The 16,844-nt window shown below is 42.6% G+C and overlaps 1 protein-coding gene across 3 annotated transcripts in view; it reads left to right on the forward strand.

The window, feature by feature from the left end:
* The window catches only part of cadm3 (cell adhesion molecule 3), a 100,603-nt gene that overhangs the window by 31,239 nt on the left and 52,520 nt on the right, over window positions 1-16,844 (forward strand). For all 3 annotated transcript variants that reach the window (XM_078173013.1, XM_033649957.2, XM_033649958.2), the window contains exon 3: window positions 10,101-10,250. In XM_078173013.1, coding sequence (XP_078029139.1) covers window positions 10,101-10,250 — 150 coding nt within the window. The remainder of the gene's footprint in view (window positions 1-10,100; window positions 10,251-16,844) is intronic.

The following is a 16,844-nucleotide window of genomic DNA, read 5'->3' on the forward strand; positions in this document are numbered from 1 at the left end:
ACACACACACTTCATTACCAAAAGTATGTGGACACATAAACGTTACTGTAGTTCATAATTACTGAACATGTTCGTCCAAACCCATCAGCATTAATCTGTTGCGATATCATCCTCCAGTCTTCTGGGAAGGCTTTAGACAAGATACTGGAACCTAGCTGCAGGGCTTTGCTCCCACTAAGCCACAAGAGCATTAGTGAGGTTGAGCACTGATGTTGGGCACAAAGTGAAGTCCAAGGACTTGACCCTACTTTGTACACAAAGGCATTGTCATGTTAAAACAGGAAAGGATCCTCCTCAAACTGTTGGAACCATGTATACAATTGCATTGCACACTGCAGCATTAAGATTTACATGAATTAGAACTAACCATGAAAACAACACCAAACTACATGGGGCTTACCGCATACCTTTGGCATACAGTGTATGTATGATACGGTAAATTATGCAAACTCACATGCAAAATTATCTGATGTTCCTGCTGTTATGCTTTATACCAAACACAACTTTGCATACATGTAAAACAAAACTTTAATAATTAATTTTGTTAGTTTTTAATCACAGTTTGTTCAGACTCATTCATCTAGATAAGTGAATTTTGTGAAACAGTAACATCATCATGATATGATTCCACTGAAATATGAACAATGGTATTAAATTATCACCCACTGTGCACGTCCATTTCACGCTTATGTAAGACTGTGTGTGTGTGTGTGTGTGTGTGTGCATGTGTGATTGCATTCTGTATTTCCCAACACAGATCAGAAACTTTTTTCCGGCCTTCTTGTTATTGCTGTTGTGAAATATGGGTGTTGTCTGTACAGAGAGAGAGAGAGAGAGACAGCAAGAGCCAGTGAGAAAGAGAGAGAGAGAGCATGAGCCAAAGACAGCGAGAGAGTGCAGGTTCTAAGGCCCTTAGAGGGTCCAGTGATCTTAGTCAAAAGGGCAGACTTCTGGTAATTGACTACTCATTTCTTTAAGTGGCCTATTGGCAGGGGCAGTCAGTGCATTTGCCAAGGCATTAAAGATCTCACTCTCTTTATCTTCCTCTGTGTGTGTGTGTGTGTGTGTGTGTGTGTGTGTGTGTGTGTGTGTACAGATGGACGGATAAAGCCTGGTTATCTTTTTTTCTTATCGAATGGCGATTTGTGGTTGGTGGGGTTTTTTGGAACTGTGCGTGCGAACTGGTGCAGTAAAGGGCTCTTCTCTTTGAAATCAAAACACATCTCTCTGTCCCTCCATCTGCCTGTGTCCAGTCGGTCCATTTTTTTAAGAAGCTTAACTGGCACAGCTGTCAAATAATGAACAATTTTACCAAAGCGCTCTACAGTGCCATACAAGGAATGTATCAAAACACAACAGAGAGATGATTATAGCGCTAATTATGATGTAACAAACAGTAGCTGATGAATGGGTTTCGGTATGATTAGCGACCAAGTAAAGCATGGCTGACGTTAAAGTATAGGCTCTGATTTTTCAAGAATTTGTGATCTATGTAAAATCCAGACCTCCAGCTGTGCAAAAATGCATTCCAAAGTTCCTTTAAAGTTAATGCGAAGCTTCAGCAGTCTTAGTTAGCCAAATGAAGGGGGTGTGTGCATTCTGACAGTTGAGTGTATGTTTATTGCCGGTGTTTGATCCAGCTAAAAACCTCTCTGCAAGACAGGGCCACAAAATCAGATAATAATGCAGAGCAACTCTATCGCCAGACAGGACTGCTGATGGATGATTCTGCAAAAACTCTGGTTACATTCAATGCCAGCTTTTTTTTTTAATTTAATTTTTTTCAATTCTCACTTTCTGGCGTCCTGCATGAAAGCCGGACACCCATTCTTTTCAGCTCACTACAGATAAGGCGCACTTTTTCTTGCACTGGCACTGGCTGTGGCACTGGACATAATCACATGGTGCAGAATCGGCAAATGTGAAAATCATTCCTAGGATTCTGGGTTGTGTAGAACCTGCCTTACCTGATATTGTACCATAGCTGTGCCAAAAATCAATTGTCATGTAGTGCATCTGAGGCTTTTGGGGGTCTGGAATGTAATACAGGCTTGTGCATGCGACTACCAGGAAGTATTCCTCTGCCACCGCCCAGCGAGGGAGCGTTTTCTGAGGAAACATTGAGGGAATTGTGTACCAAAAAGACTAACTTTAGCAGACACACACTTGGTCTGAACATCTCAGACAGCTGAAGCATTATATTAACCAGCTGAACTTAAGAATGAGGAGTGCAGATTTGTTTCCCCATCTCTTACAGTGAAGTCGCCCTAGAAAGAGATCGCTTCAGACATGTATGGAGAGGAGGAATGAATGATTACATGGACCAGTAACTCTTTCAGGATGCTTATTGTATTGAAATAGGCTCGAAAAAATCTGAGCCTGTCTTTTAACTGGTATCAGCTCTCACTGTTGCTCTTTCCCCCACCCCCACCCCCCCACCACCACTTTCACATCCCATATTCTGTTTTTTTTTAATCTTTCCATCCCTCTGCCTCCCTTTTGACTTTCTGTCTCTCCACTCTGCTCTACTTCCCTCCATCTCACTCTCATTGTTTTTTTATGCTCTTTCAGTCTTTTTGCCCCCTTTCTAAGTCACCCTGTCATCTCTCCTCATTGGTCTCATCTATCTATATATGCTTATTTCTGCCATGTCCTTCGCTCACCTCTCACTCTCTCTTTCCCTCTTTCATTCTCTTTCCCTCTGTTTTTCCCCTGTGCTTTTCTCCATCCCTCTCTAGCTCTCTCTCTCTCACTGCCCCAGCTCTTTCTGTCTTTCTCTTCCTGGCAAATCATTATTCTTTTTCTTTTGTCAGCAGTGATGCTGCTGCCCTTTTCTGCAAGCTGAACCCCCCCCCCCCCCCCCCCCCCGCCCCCCCCCACCCATCACCCCGCGCTCTCTTTTCTTTCTCATAGCGCTGTTCCAGTGGCAGGGTGGGGCGGCCGGCTTGGCGCCTCACTGCTGCTGCAGACACACTGCTGGGCTGTGATGGGAGTGGTGTGTGTGTGTGTGTGTGTGTGTGTGTGTTTGGGGGGGTGTAGCTGTTAGAGGATGAGGACGAAGAAGTGGAGGGGGATTGTCTGAGCTAACCATGTTTGACAGGCAGCAGAGGAAGGGTGGGGTGGCAGGGTCGGTGCTGCTGGAGGTTGTTGGAGGAGATACTTGATGGGAGATGGGTGGGGGCTGTTTTGGGCACCCAGAGTCCCCTGCAAACCCTCAGCCTTGAGAAAAAAGGCGGGCTTGAGGAAAAACTCAGGGCTAAGGAGTTTGTTTGTGCTAAGACAGCAGGCGGGGGTGCTTAAATCCCAAATATGCAGGCCAATTCCCAACACACCCACCCCCCCCTTCAGTTCCCCACCCACCCACCCATCAAAGATTATAAGTAATTTGTTCAGCACCCCCAGATGACGGCGACAGGACAACAAAATGAGAATCGCAACACCGTTCCTCTATTAAAGGCTGCAAAGCCGCGAAAATCAGGCGGAAAACAAAGCCTTTCGCTACACCCGCTCTGCTCTGCACTTCACAAGCCGGAGAAGTGTTTGTCTCACAGTGAAAAGAAGGAGGGGAGGGGGCTGCTAGTTGAAAAAAAGACTTGCTTCACATTGCAGATGTTTGGGAGGTTTTTTTTTAATTCATTGGGCAAATTTTCAAATATCTGGTTTAGATTTGCATCTTTTGACACACCAGCCATACACGTGGGGTGAGGAATGGAGAGAGGGATGAAACAGAGGAAGAGAGTGGGGAGCTTCTAGAGGGTAGAGGTGGGCAGAAGGGCACACACACAAACACAAATGCACACACAGAGACATACTTACCCAGGGGGATGGGTGGTGGTCGGGGACAGCTGGGCATAGAATAGATGGATGGTGTGGGGGAGGTTTCTCAGCGTGTGTGTGTCTTTTTGAATGTGTCCTCTGTGCACTTTGTGTGCATGTGTTTGCATGTTGTCCAACTGTATCAAATGTATTTTTAAGCACATTTTACCTATTTATGCCTTTCTGTAAGCGTAGGTGTTTGTGCTTGACAAATATGTATGTCTTCCCGTCTGTATGTTTTATGAGACTGTGTGTTGTGTGTATGATTTGGGTGGGAGGGTGGACTTGCCGGCACGCTTGCAGTGTGTGCCAATGGATGCCTCTGTGTGTGTGTAATGGCCTGTGTCATACCATGCCGTATCAAACTGCACACTGTTGGCTGAATTTCCCATCAAGTGTGTACAACACCGCTAGCACCATGACACATGGCTCTGTCTGTCACACACCATAGCACTGCTTTCTGTGCAGCTGCAATAGAATATGAATGCACACATACGCACAAGCCAGCGCACACATGCGCACAGCCTCAGCCACATGCAGATAAAAAGCATCTCATAAATCACACAGATACTTCATCCCACACACCCGTGCTCAAACAGATAAATTCCATATACAAAACAAATACAGCTGAGTCAAACACACACACACACACACACACACACACACACACACGAACATTGCTAATAAGCTTCACGCTCACACATGAACATGAGACATGCACATACTTTACACATATTTAGATAATTATCTGCAAACACCTGCGAATACACACACCTTACACACATCACACATGCACAAACATGTGGAAAATATTCTTGTCACATAAACACATGCACGCACAAACTTGGCCCAGACCTTCATGCTGAGGGTGCACACACACACACCCAAACACACACACTTGTATTACAGTAAATAAAGTTCATTAACCTGCGCTAATTAGCAGCAACACTGTAAAGCTTCCCTGGGAGAACAAAAAAAAGGAGGGAAAGAAGGAATTAAAGATGCCGAGAAGTAAACGAGATTATCTGGAGTGGGGGAGGAGGGGGAGGAGGCTCGACAGAAGGGCGAAGAGGTGAGGGAGGACGAGAGGAAACCGAGGAGGACATTGGGGCAGATGGAGAGGAGGAGGGGGGAGAAGATGTAGGGAGACAGATGGAGGAGGAAGGAAGCGAGGGGGTCAACATGGAGATGGCCAAGGTGGTTTGGATTTTTCACTGTTTATTCTTTTTAGGTTGTGAAATGGATGGAATGAAAAGGAAGCTGCTTTTATCAAATAGAATAGTTTAATATTTTTGTGAAACACTTATTTGCTTTTTTCATGGCTGGAGATATGAGAATCGACACCAGTCTTATGTGTGTGTTCTAGCTTAGCTGAAAGACTGGACGCGGGTACAGTGGGGGAAAAAATGCACCTATTGACAATGGTAAATATGTCTAATTTACACAATGTGTCTTTAATTAATACAAAAATATAAAATGGCTTCATTTGATTTTTGGAGGGCTTCGTTTATCCATCCAGCACTTCTTTGTAGCTTCTCCAGATAAGGGTTGCCAGAAACGGTTACTGAGCACCCCATTTTGGTCTCTGTACAGCGTGATGGCACCAAACCTGGCAACCTCACTGTAATGATAAGACTCACTGTAATGACAAGACTCAAGACTCATGTATGGAACAACCCTGAGTCTTGTCATTACAGTGACAAGACTCATGTATGGAACAACCCTGAGTCTTGTCACTGTAATGACAAGACTCAGGGTTGTTCCATACATGTGTTGATAGAGCTGGATATGTAGCATGTGAGCCAGTCCTGCTGCCAATTTGCCCCAGTAGGAAAGCAGGGGAATGCAACAAATTAAAATCCTCTGCATTCCCAACAGAGCACCATTATAAAAGATGTATCTGTAAAAACAGAAAGGACCCCTCAAACTGCAATCAAGGCCAGTTTTTACTGTTTCTGGTATGAAAAAAAAATAATCATTAGGGTTTTATATTTACAAAACCTTCCCAGAAGGACTGCAACTAACAGTTATTTTGCTTATCAATTAATGTGCTGTTAATTTTCACGATTAATAGTTTGGCCTATTAACATATCCTAGAGCCCAACGATATTTAGCAATGGTCCAAAATGTGGGTGACTTAAACAGCCATTAAAAGAGAACATCAACACCAGCAGCAGCGTCATGCGCCACCGTAGTCTAGGTAGGCTAGACCTGAAACAATAAAAAAGGGACCCAAGCAACCAGATTTGGCAGTGTTAATTAGTTTGCTTCCTTTGTGATAGTTGAGGGACTCCTAATGCTGAGTATTTGGTCTATTTTCTCTCTTTGTACAGCCTAATTGTTCGCCACCTGCGTCCAATCTTTATGCTACGTTAAACATGCCATTACCGAAGCTCTGTATGTTACGCACAGACATGAAATGGATATCGATCGTCTCGTCTAACTTTCAGACAGAGAGCAAACGAGCCTGTTTTTAAAATGAGACTGAAACTATTTCTTTAAGTTTTTCCCTTTTTTTCCTCTTTTTTTCATCAATTGAGGGCCCTCAAGCTCCTCACACTTCCTCTGTTGTCTCACTTGCTTCCTCTTCTACCTCCCTCCCTCACGTTTTTTTTTCACACACAGGTACACACATGCACACACACACACACACACACACACACACACACACACACACACACACACACTTTTTTCCGCCTCATTTTAACACCCACCCTCCTCGACAGAACACACCCTTATCCATTCCTCCTCTCTCCCTCCGTTGACTTGCTACCCCAGTCTTCTACCTCTGCGTTCTCTCACCTTGTTGCCGGCTAGAGAAAGTGTAAATTGTGTTGCTTTAAATACCCATGTCTTCTTCGGGCTTACAGCTTGGGGGGGGGGTTAGTGGAGGAGTGGGTGCGAGGCGAGAAGAAAGAAGAGCAAGCCACAGTGTTTAACTTAACGTCTGCTAAGGATAGATAGGTCTCTCCTTTTATTTCTGCAGCTCGGGTGTTTAGCCTGACTTAACCGTTTAAACTCTGGTTGAACTTCATTTCCCCCCTTAAATAACTTTGCTCTTAAGTAGCTTCAAAGGTAAGAAGAACAGCTGTATCTGTATCTGAGGCTTATAGGGGTCATATGCTACTGGCGAGGGACTCTATAGTGTTTGTGTAAACCAGTTTGGACCGGTGGATGAGTTCGGGTGCGCCATTAGGACAGTCAGGATGTGCCATTGAATTTGTCAACCACAAAAACTTTTATCATATTTCAAATAGCCTAATCTCTCTTATGCCCACCGCTGCCAACCCCACTCTTCTGACCATATAATTAATTTTTACATCCATTTGAGACATTGCTTAACGATTTATACATTATCCTGATGCACACAAATTCTGCCCACATGGGGCTCCACTAAATTAAACCAAACTTATCTGTGATTAATATTTGGGCTAACAAGGTTGCTGCCATATACTTTTATACTGTACATCAAGTGATTTGTATGCATTATTGGAGCTTTAAATTCAAGATCCAGAGTGGCGTTTAATCATCATTAAAACATTTCACTCAATAAGACTGAGATTAACCTTTATGTATTAGCTTGCATTAATTAATATAGAAAGTTTTTCGCAACCCACTGCATGCACAGTCAGCTTTGTTTAGCCACTGAGATCCTCTGGGATTAAGTGCCTTGCTTGAAGGCACTCCAGAAGTGGTAATGAACAAGCTACAAGTACTTCTTTTACTGTTAGATTTACCCGGGCAGTCTGTGGATCGAAACTGCAATCTTCCAAGCTTCCCACTTATCTAACCTTTAGGCCTTTCGTGCCCCAGATCAATAAATTGAAATGAAAATAAAAAAAACTTTGAAATGACCAAATAATAATTTGCTACCACTAAATGTATGGCATGCATCCTCTTCAGGTCTCTAGACCAATAGATGGGACATTATATATTAAAAGGGCAAGCTTAATTTGAGCCCACAAGACTTTATTTAATTTCTGGTGGTGTAAACATTATGCAAGTTTAATGCGGAGAGAATATACTATATGTGGCAGTGTCTTGCAGTGTGGAAAACTGGTTTGTTTCTACATTATTTAAAGGTTTTTGAAAGGAAATTTAAGGGTAAAATGACAGTTCAACAGGTCAGAGGCTCTGTGTAGCTCAATGAGTTGAGCATGGCATGATGATTGTATGAACTGGGATTTTTTCGGTGGATATTATGTAAAGAGTTCTGTAAAAATATGTCCACTTAAAAGGCAGATATCTCCTCAAATTATGGTCATTTCTGATAAACCACTAATTGACCACTGAAATTGTACCAGCAGAAATGTCACTCTGAGCCTCGAACACAGGTTGTTCCTGGTCGGACACGCCAGCTTTCTGCAGCATCCAAAGACAAGACGCAAGTTTGGCTAACTTGTCGCAGCTCATTGCGGTTGGCCTGATGAGTGATGCACTGGGACAGCCAATTTACCCAAAGTGTTCATGCCAAGAAGAGAAGCTCTTGCGATCAGCCGCAAGAATTAGCCCAAGATGCTATTAAAGGAGACACTAATCCGCGCTGCACTTGACCACACATTCAGCCCTCAGCCATCATGGTGCTTAGATAAACTAACCACAAGGTCAGGGCTGCAGTGAAACACCACAGAGAGAGAGGGAGCGACTTACCCTGACACAAAGCGCTCTGGAAGTCTCTGAGTACCGTTTGAATCCTACAGGCGAACAGCAGCTGTACCTTTAAGACCTCTGAATCCTCTCAGCCCAGAGGCAAACCTAAGAGTTTTTTTCCTTTTCTAATAACTTGTGTTCTCTGAGATGCTGAACCAGCCATAAAACTGGCTTTAAAATGACAAAAAAAAAGATACCCATACTTGCTGCCTGCTGCTCTCAGCTCATGTTCTGCAAATGTGTGTTTTTGATGCTACATGCATTTAGTTTGCTCGCCTCCTCTTCTGCATCCTCTCTTCGCGTGTCCCCCCCTCTTTCATGTCTTGATGGGAGTTCCGCCGAAGCGCACTTAAGCAGATGTTCTTCCTGCAGAAAAAAAAAAAATCAATTCCACCGCCGGTGCAAGGATGTGATAACGCTCCACGCCGAATATAAACCTGTCTCCCGCTTGACAATTTGGTTCCAATTAAACTATTTATACACGCCATATTTTCAGGGGTGAGGAGACTGCTTTGGGGCATATCTTCTTAGGAGATGTTCCCTCTGTTGGCTTGGTCTTGTTGTCAATTATGCCATATTTTTGTTTTTGCTTGAGATTAGGTTGAGTGAGCTCTGGCTTGTATTGAAGTGAGCAGGATGGGAGGGGAGCGCAAAGCATGGCTGGGTGCACTCAAAGCTGCAATAACTTAACTCCGCAAAAAAGCGCCATAGCGGCCAGACTCGGCATTTATAACTATTACGAGGGACTGCATATTTTAATATACATCCCCTCTTCTGATTCACATAATTGTCTGCCACCCTCACTAAATCCACAGAGCAGAATTAGCCTGCACCATCACCCGTTATCAAGGGAGTGCTGTTAAATACCATAATTTGAGCCAATTTGAATACTGTTACACACCCAGTTCACTGTTCTGTGTTTTTTGTGGTGTTCCAGTTCCAGCTCCAGCCTTTAGAATCCCTTCATTATGCTGGGTCATTTGTATTCTCTTTCTCTTTCCCTCTGACCTGCTCATTTCCATAATGCCTGTCCCGTTTGAGCTTGTTATGTACCAGCCAATACATATGCATGGCGTTAAAAACTGACACAGATATTGACAAAAGAGGGTTACAAAGCCATTAGAGGTATGAGACAGTACTCTTGTTGTTGCTTTGACCTGTCGAAAGCCACTGTCTGCCGTGGTCTCTTCATCTTTGCTGGTCCCTCAGGTCCTGCAGTCTCTCGATGCCAGTGCTGCTACTGACTCATCGCTCTTACATTGGCCTCGCAGACATACAACCAGATAGCCATTTGTCTGCTTTTTTTGTCCCTCTGACAGCATGTCCGTGTGTGTGTGTGTGTGTGTGTGTGTGTGTGCGCATTGAGTCTTTGCTTTCAGAAAGACAGATAGAGATATATAGATAATCTGACAAGCGGAGAAAGAGATGGGTGGGGGGAGATAGAGAGAAAGAGAGAGAGAGAGCGAGGCAAGTAATGCATTTTGTGGGTTTATCTGATTTGTGTGTTGGTGTGTGCTACTATTTTTGCTTGTATTTTCATATAAGTGCAGTGTCTTTCTGACTTGTCCCTGCTGCTGCTCTGTCGCTCTGTCTTATGATTTTTTCCCTCTCAATCTCTCTCCCCTGTTACCTAGACGACGACCCTTTGCAGCCAGTGACCTCAGATGAGATGGTGTCTGTGGGGGGCACGGTGACACTGACCTGCCGGGTGCCCGAGAGCGATAACTCCTCACTGCAATGGTCCAACACTGCACAACAGACCCTGTACTTTGGAGAGAAGAGAGGTGAGAGGGAGGGAGAGATGGACGGATTCATGGGGAGGGGGACAAGAGAAACTATGAAAGTGTCAATAAAGCAATGCCATGTCCTATAAGTTACGTACAAGTAGGATAATTTGCTTTGCCAAATATGTTTTGGAGGCTATATAAATGTTGCCTTGTTTACAGTCCAGAAAGTCAGACAGACATCTTGTCTGTAGGTTAAGGCTACAAGAACAATTGGTTACAGTAGTTTTCTCCACATATGTACTTAAAAAGTCAGCACATTCCTTCATTTGCTCTAAGTTAGTGTTGATTTTTTTAGTAGTTAACCAAGACCACTTTCCCTCATTTTTGAGGTGCTTAAATGAAACTGCTAAGCCTTCAATTTCCAGAGGCGATAGTTCAAGGAGACTGCATCGTAGGGAATACTTCACCCACAAAATATATATCACTTACTCACCCTGTGTTACATTTAATTCATGAGGAAAACGTTGGTTATCTCATATGCCTTCACAGTGTATAGAGAATCTGAACACAGAAAATTCTAGATGATTTGAAGTAAATGGGGGCTGCATTTAACAAGAGAAAACCTTACTATTTAAAACACTTCTGCATGAACAGTCTCACACACAGATGAGTAGCACGCCTGGGCTTGTGTGTTAACTTTGGTCAATGGAATTCATGAGAACAGTTCATGAATCTGATTTCAATCCATTTTGGATTTTCAAGGCTACATGCATACAGTAGCAGTGTAGGGCCTGCTCCAGTAGGGTGTTGGTAATGCCAGAGGAGGAATAACTTTTGCAAGTTAATTACAGCAATAAACAGTTAGCAATAACAGCTAGGTAGCTAACAACTATCTGTTAAGTAAAATGAATGTGGATAATTTGCATTTATGGACTACAAGTGAGTCAAAACTTTTATGTTCATGACAGACTGTCATTCCCCACCCCCCAACCAACACTGATCATTAAGTGGTTGAACCAGTTAGGGCTCAGATAAATGCTGCAACAGTTTTGTGCGCCTTCTGTATCGCCGTATGTGAGCAGATATGCAGATATGACAGCTTATTTCAATGCCACACCAGCTGCCTTCACATGGCCTTTACATGGCCTATCCCATGTAGAGGCTACTTCCACACTTAGTTTTCTGATGTAGCCACACTTGGGAGGAGTAAAGATTATGTAAACGTCTTGGAGAGACAAATGCAATTACACCTTTTAAACATATGCCTAGAATATGTGTTTTAGGGATAGGAATGAGAAGCATTTTACAAAACATATTCGCTTATGTCAATTTCATATGTGTATAATTTTTAGGAGAGATAAAGATGTTTGCTACTTCATCTTTGTTGAACAAGGCACTAATAACTACTTTGTACTCACTGGCCAAAAGCTAGTTTGTTCAAGGGAAAAAGCCCCAAACAAAGCAAGCAACATGTGTTATTGAACAGTTCCAAAAATGCTCAATACTCACAACAAATGAAAACAGAGGACGAAAAACAAACCTGAGAGTCTGATGGGCACAAGTGCGTCAATGTGTCCAATTCAAGCAGCGACTTTTGAAAGATAAACTGTTTTATTTACCAATTTTGTACAAATTGATGGCCGTACTGGCTGGTGACAGACTGAATTTTAATGATATTTTGAAACTTCACACCACTTGTGTCAGTGGTCAAGCATAACACAACAGACCCTTTATTTTTGAAAGAAAAAGGAGGTAAGAAGGACAGCTAGTAGTGGGAAAGATTTGACACTGTAAATAAGGACTGACATTATAAATATGGTGCTTTGGCGCTAATGATTACTTTCGACTGTGCTGGCTTAAACTGTTGGTTCACAACACTGTCAGTGGTGAAAAGGTGTATGCACAGCAGTTTGAGTATGAATACAGGCACATTACTAGGCTATGATTGCAATAAAAATATGTTTCCTTTTTGTATTTGACGTGATGAAAAAAGCCCTGAAAGAACATTTAAAATCAAATAATTTTTAAAGGAAAAAATAAATCCTGACAAGCTCAAACGTAAGCTCCAACTTTTTGTAGTGTGTCTCTTTTGCGTTGTACAACATCACACAACAGACTTGGTACATGGGAGTGAAAAGAGGAGAGCGTGGTACAGATGGAAGGAAGGAGGGGTGGGAGAGCTGGAGAATGAGAGACAAGGGCGGTGAGGGAGACTGAAAGACTCCCTCACTCACGAATACAACACTTAACAGCAGAAGTGAGGTGATAGAGAGATGGAGTTAAGAATGGCGAGAGTATAGGCGGATACAAGCCGAGAAGTTTTCATTGCTGAGGGCCAACATTTTTGCAACAGACAATTTGGAGAATGGAGAGGCGAGAGAGAATAAAGGAGGGAGGTGGGGAAGGACAAATGGAGAGATCAGCAAGTCTTTACTCCAGATGGAGCTTCAACCACAGTAGAGAGGAGAGAAATAGAAAGTGAGGCTCTTCTCTGCAATGATAGAACACTTAAAGGCCGACCTCTACTTTGGAGGGAATTGAGAAGAGTATTGGAGGAGGAGGAAGGGGAATGGGAGAAAATAGGAGGAGGAGGAGGAGGGGGGAATGAGATGGAGCAGAAACTCCCCACTGCAGTGGTCCAACATGCACAGCAGATGCTGTACTTCGGAAAGCAGGGAGCTGAGAGACAGAGAGGAAAGAGGAAGATGACGGGAGCTCAGATTTCAACCCTTCATCCATGTCTTTTCTTCAAAGTGCAGCAGATGGAGACAGAAAGAAGAGGGGGGGAGACATGAAGATCTTGTCTTTTGAGGAGAGAGGAGGTAGAAAGATGGAGGACGAACGGAGGTGTGTACAGCAGGGAAGATAAAAACTAATGACAAGGGACAGAGAGGGAGGAAGGAGGAGAAGAGTTGTGAGCAGAACAAAGGGAAGAGTAGCAGATGGAGAAAACTGAGTAAGGGGAAAGCATTTTTGACTAATGGTGTTGATAGAATGAGGAAAACCTGACTACAGTGTCAAGATAAACTCTATAATGATGTTAACAGTCATACATGAAGCTTCAATTGTTTTATAAAAAAACATCATCAGTGGACTTGAAAACACAAAAGAGCGTTACAGAAGTAATTTATATGACCATTTTCTGATCTACCACTTAACCATGGTTAATTTTGATTGACTTTAGGCACAAATATGGCTTAAGGTTAAGATCAGGGAATGCTAATGGTCATGCCTAAAAGAAAACATCCTTGCTTAAACCTGCATTTGCTGAATATTTGGCCACTTGGGGGTAGCGGGACAAGCTATTTCAATTTTTAATGTTAGTCCAATATTCAGTTTCCTTTTATCTCTTTTTTGGTCTCCTCCACTGTCCTATGGTAAATAGCCTATCCCTATCCCTATCCTTACCTTTACCTGCAAATTGCTCCACTATGTCCACCAGCTAGTCACTGTATTTTTTTTCTTTTAAAACAGTTGCCTGTTGCTGGAAATTATAAAGTTTGCACCATAGAGCGAAAGGAAACTGCAGAGTTGAGGGGGGTATTCTCTGTGGATTTGACTCCTTTGACGTTACACATAGCCATTTGATCTTTTCTTGATATGAAAATATTGTATTAGTATAGCTTTAAGTTAAGGGAAAGATCATGATAAAGGTTAAAAAGAACCAACACTGACTATTGATGGAATACGGGATGTGTCAAAGTCACACAAATATCATTAAGATAATGACAGAACAGTTTCCAAAGCTGTTTTTATAGGATTTGTTTACTTGCCACTGACAATATGTCTTTCTAAAACAAGTTCTGCTCCGCTGGGTTAACGTGGAACTTCGCCATCTCCCACACATGACCGTCCAAAAAATTCTTGCTCGGTAGTTTACTGCAAGTGTCCAGCCAAGAAGGGAAAGACGAAGGAAGGACAGACAGATTAAGACGGTGAAATAAAAGGATGGTGGGATCTCACAAGTGAGGCTGGATGCAGCTAAGAGTGACTGAAAATTCCTCAGTGCTTCACTTTGTAAATGATAGATCGGGACGGAGCAGCAAATCTATGCAGTTGGCCCGAACAGCAAAGTGCAGACAGTGTGCTTCAGAGCTAAGACAGCAGGAGATGGAGGGATGAGAGTAAGGAGAAAAAGGATATACTAGAACAGGAGCAGAAGGGGAAAGAAATAAGAGCGTTTGATTGAAGAGCGGAGAAGAAGAGAAATTAGGACTCCTCGCCACCACGTTACAACACTGCACAGCACGCACCAGGCTTTGGAGAGTAGAGACTTGAGAAAAAATGGATGGGTGGAGGGAGCAGGGTGGGGGGAGCGAGGGACGGACGAACAGCATGATGGGAGATAGAAGAAGAATAAGAAAATGATGAGTGACAACTCCTCACAGTGATGGCCTCCACACTGCAGAGTAGAGACTGTACTACAGCAAGATCAGAGATGGCAAATTTAGAGGCCAGAAAGACAGGAGAGAAGGAGAAATAACCAAAGACAGAAGCATGAATGCTGTTCTTTACTTATTATTTCCATCTAAAGAGGTAGTCATAATAGAGTAAGAAAACACATACACGGCAAATATAGCGGAAGTATCACTGAATTGAGCTGCGATAGAGAAGAAGAGGAGGAGAGGAGAAGAAAAAAGGATCGGAGTATGAAGACAGAGTGGTACATTACAGAGAGAAGAGAAATGAGAATGTTAAAATGATGCCAGGGGATACAGAGGAAAGAGACAGGGAAAAGAGACCTTGGTTTTAATTTGTCAAAAAAAGTTCTTATTCACAAATAATGTGAAAAACGATGAAATATGAAATGTTGATGTTGCTGGCATAATCACAGGGTCACATCGATTCGATCCAATTCTCCGCGGTAGATCGAAAGCTCAAGCTGACTTTTATCATTACTCAGTCACGGAACGCTATTGATATCAGTTTAATTTGACCCTGTATTGCACAGATGAGATGCGATAAAAAGAGACAGAGGCACAGAGGAGGAGGGAACACAGTGTAGGCACATCTACGAGACTTTTTTTTTTCTTTTGCATGGAAGTGAATAGGAAGACTGAAATTAAAAGTAGTAAGGGGACAAAACTGAGAAAACCAGCCTGGTTCCAGTGGAGCAGAGCTAATGAGAGTTCTGCAACTAAAACTGCCTAGATAAAGATAAAGCAAAACAGGAAACTAATTGTTAAGGGACACAAAGCCCAGTTGTGTTTATTAAAGCAGATACAATGACAAAAAAAATACATTTTACAGCTAATCCTGTCCTGTATTAATCTGAGCGTGAACATTTAGAGCAAAGGAACCTGTCATTCCATGGTGAATACAAATGATCTGATAACTGAAGCCAACACGGGATATTTTAATACGTTTTAAGGCCTTAATTCTGGATAATTTATTTTAAGACCCTTTTAAGGACCCACAGATACCCTGGAGGAATTGTGTGGGAGTGGATGGGTGGATGGATGAGGGGAAAAGAAAAGACCCAGTGCTGCTAATAGAGGAGATTAGACAGCCAGGAAAGCATGAAAACAGATGGGTTCCTACATTAATGCAAGACTACCAGGAGACAGCGAGAGAGACATTGAGATGAAAAGATGGACATGAGGGAGATAAAGACAGGCGGAGAAACCAAAACTCTGAAATGAAGACAACAAACAAGGGCATTACATTTACATATTTGACTTTTAGCTGCTGCTCTCATCCAAAAGTAGTTTCTTCTTAGGAGTCGCACCAGCTTCAGAGTGAGTTTTAAAAATACGTTTGAGTGCGCTAACACTTCACTTAACATCATGGTTGAAGTGCAGGCTCTGGGCTGAGCTTGCTTGAATATTTGGCACGACCAGCAACATAGTTTGTGAACCACAGAAGAAGATGAGTGAATACTGTCAGGAAAGGAGACAAAGCCACGAGCACACTGACAGTTAGCATTCTTTATTCTTCATTTTGAGACTCCGACCTATGGGGAATGTTCCAGGGTGCCTTTGGCAACCCTGATTATTTTCTTGAGTGGTTGTTTTGTCTATAGGATGTCAGGAAATTGTGAAAAATGTCCATCACAATTTTCCCAGAGCACAGTATGATGTCTTCTTATTCCTTGTTCTAATCAACCAAATGTCCAGAACACAAAGATTTTCAGTGTACTCTTCATAAGAAAGAGAAAAGCAGGAAAATCACCACATCTTAGGAGCTGAAACAAGAAAATGAAATGAGTTCCTGATTAATTTTCTGTTAGTCACCTAATGACAAAATCTTTCATTTCAGCTCTAAACTGTTTTATGCTTTAATATTTTATTCACATTTTAACTAGTGTATTGCGATTTATGGGGCTGTCCCCCGAAAGTTGAAGATTGGCATCACTAATATCTCAGTCGATTGAGATTCTTTAAGTCAAGCAGTCATTCTTTAGGGTTAAGTCTTTACAACACGTCAAGTTATCCTGTCCACTTGAGGAAGATGTCTGGGACGGGTAAAGGCAGCTGCAGACACAGAGTAACTCTGAGTGAGGTGAGGACAAGAGGCTTTTCCTGGTTAGGTTCTGAGAGAACTTTAACTGCTGCTTTCTGCGTAGAAGTGGTGAATTTACAGCTTTTAGCAACTTAATATGATACAGTCTCTGGCTTTTGTTTGATACCTAGTCTCGGCAGAAAATACTGT

The sequence above is a fragment of the Epinephelus lanceolatus genome, chromosome 12 (genome assembly GCF_041903045.1).
Source record: "Epinephelus lanceolatus isolate andai-2023 chromosome 12, ASM4190304v1, whole genome shotgun sequence".
NCBI classification, from domain to species: Eukaryota; Metazoa; Chordata; class Actinopteri; order Perciformes; family Serranidae; genus Epinephelus; species Epinephelus lanceolatus.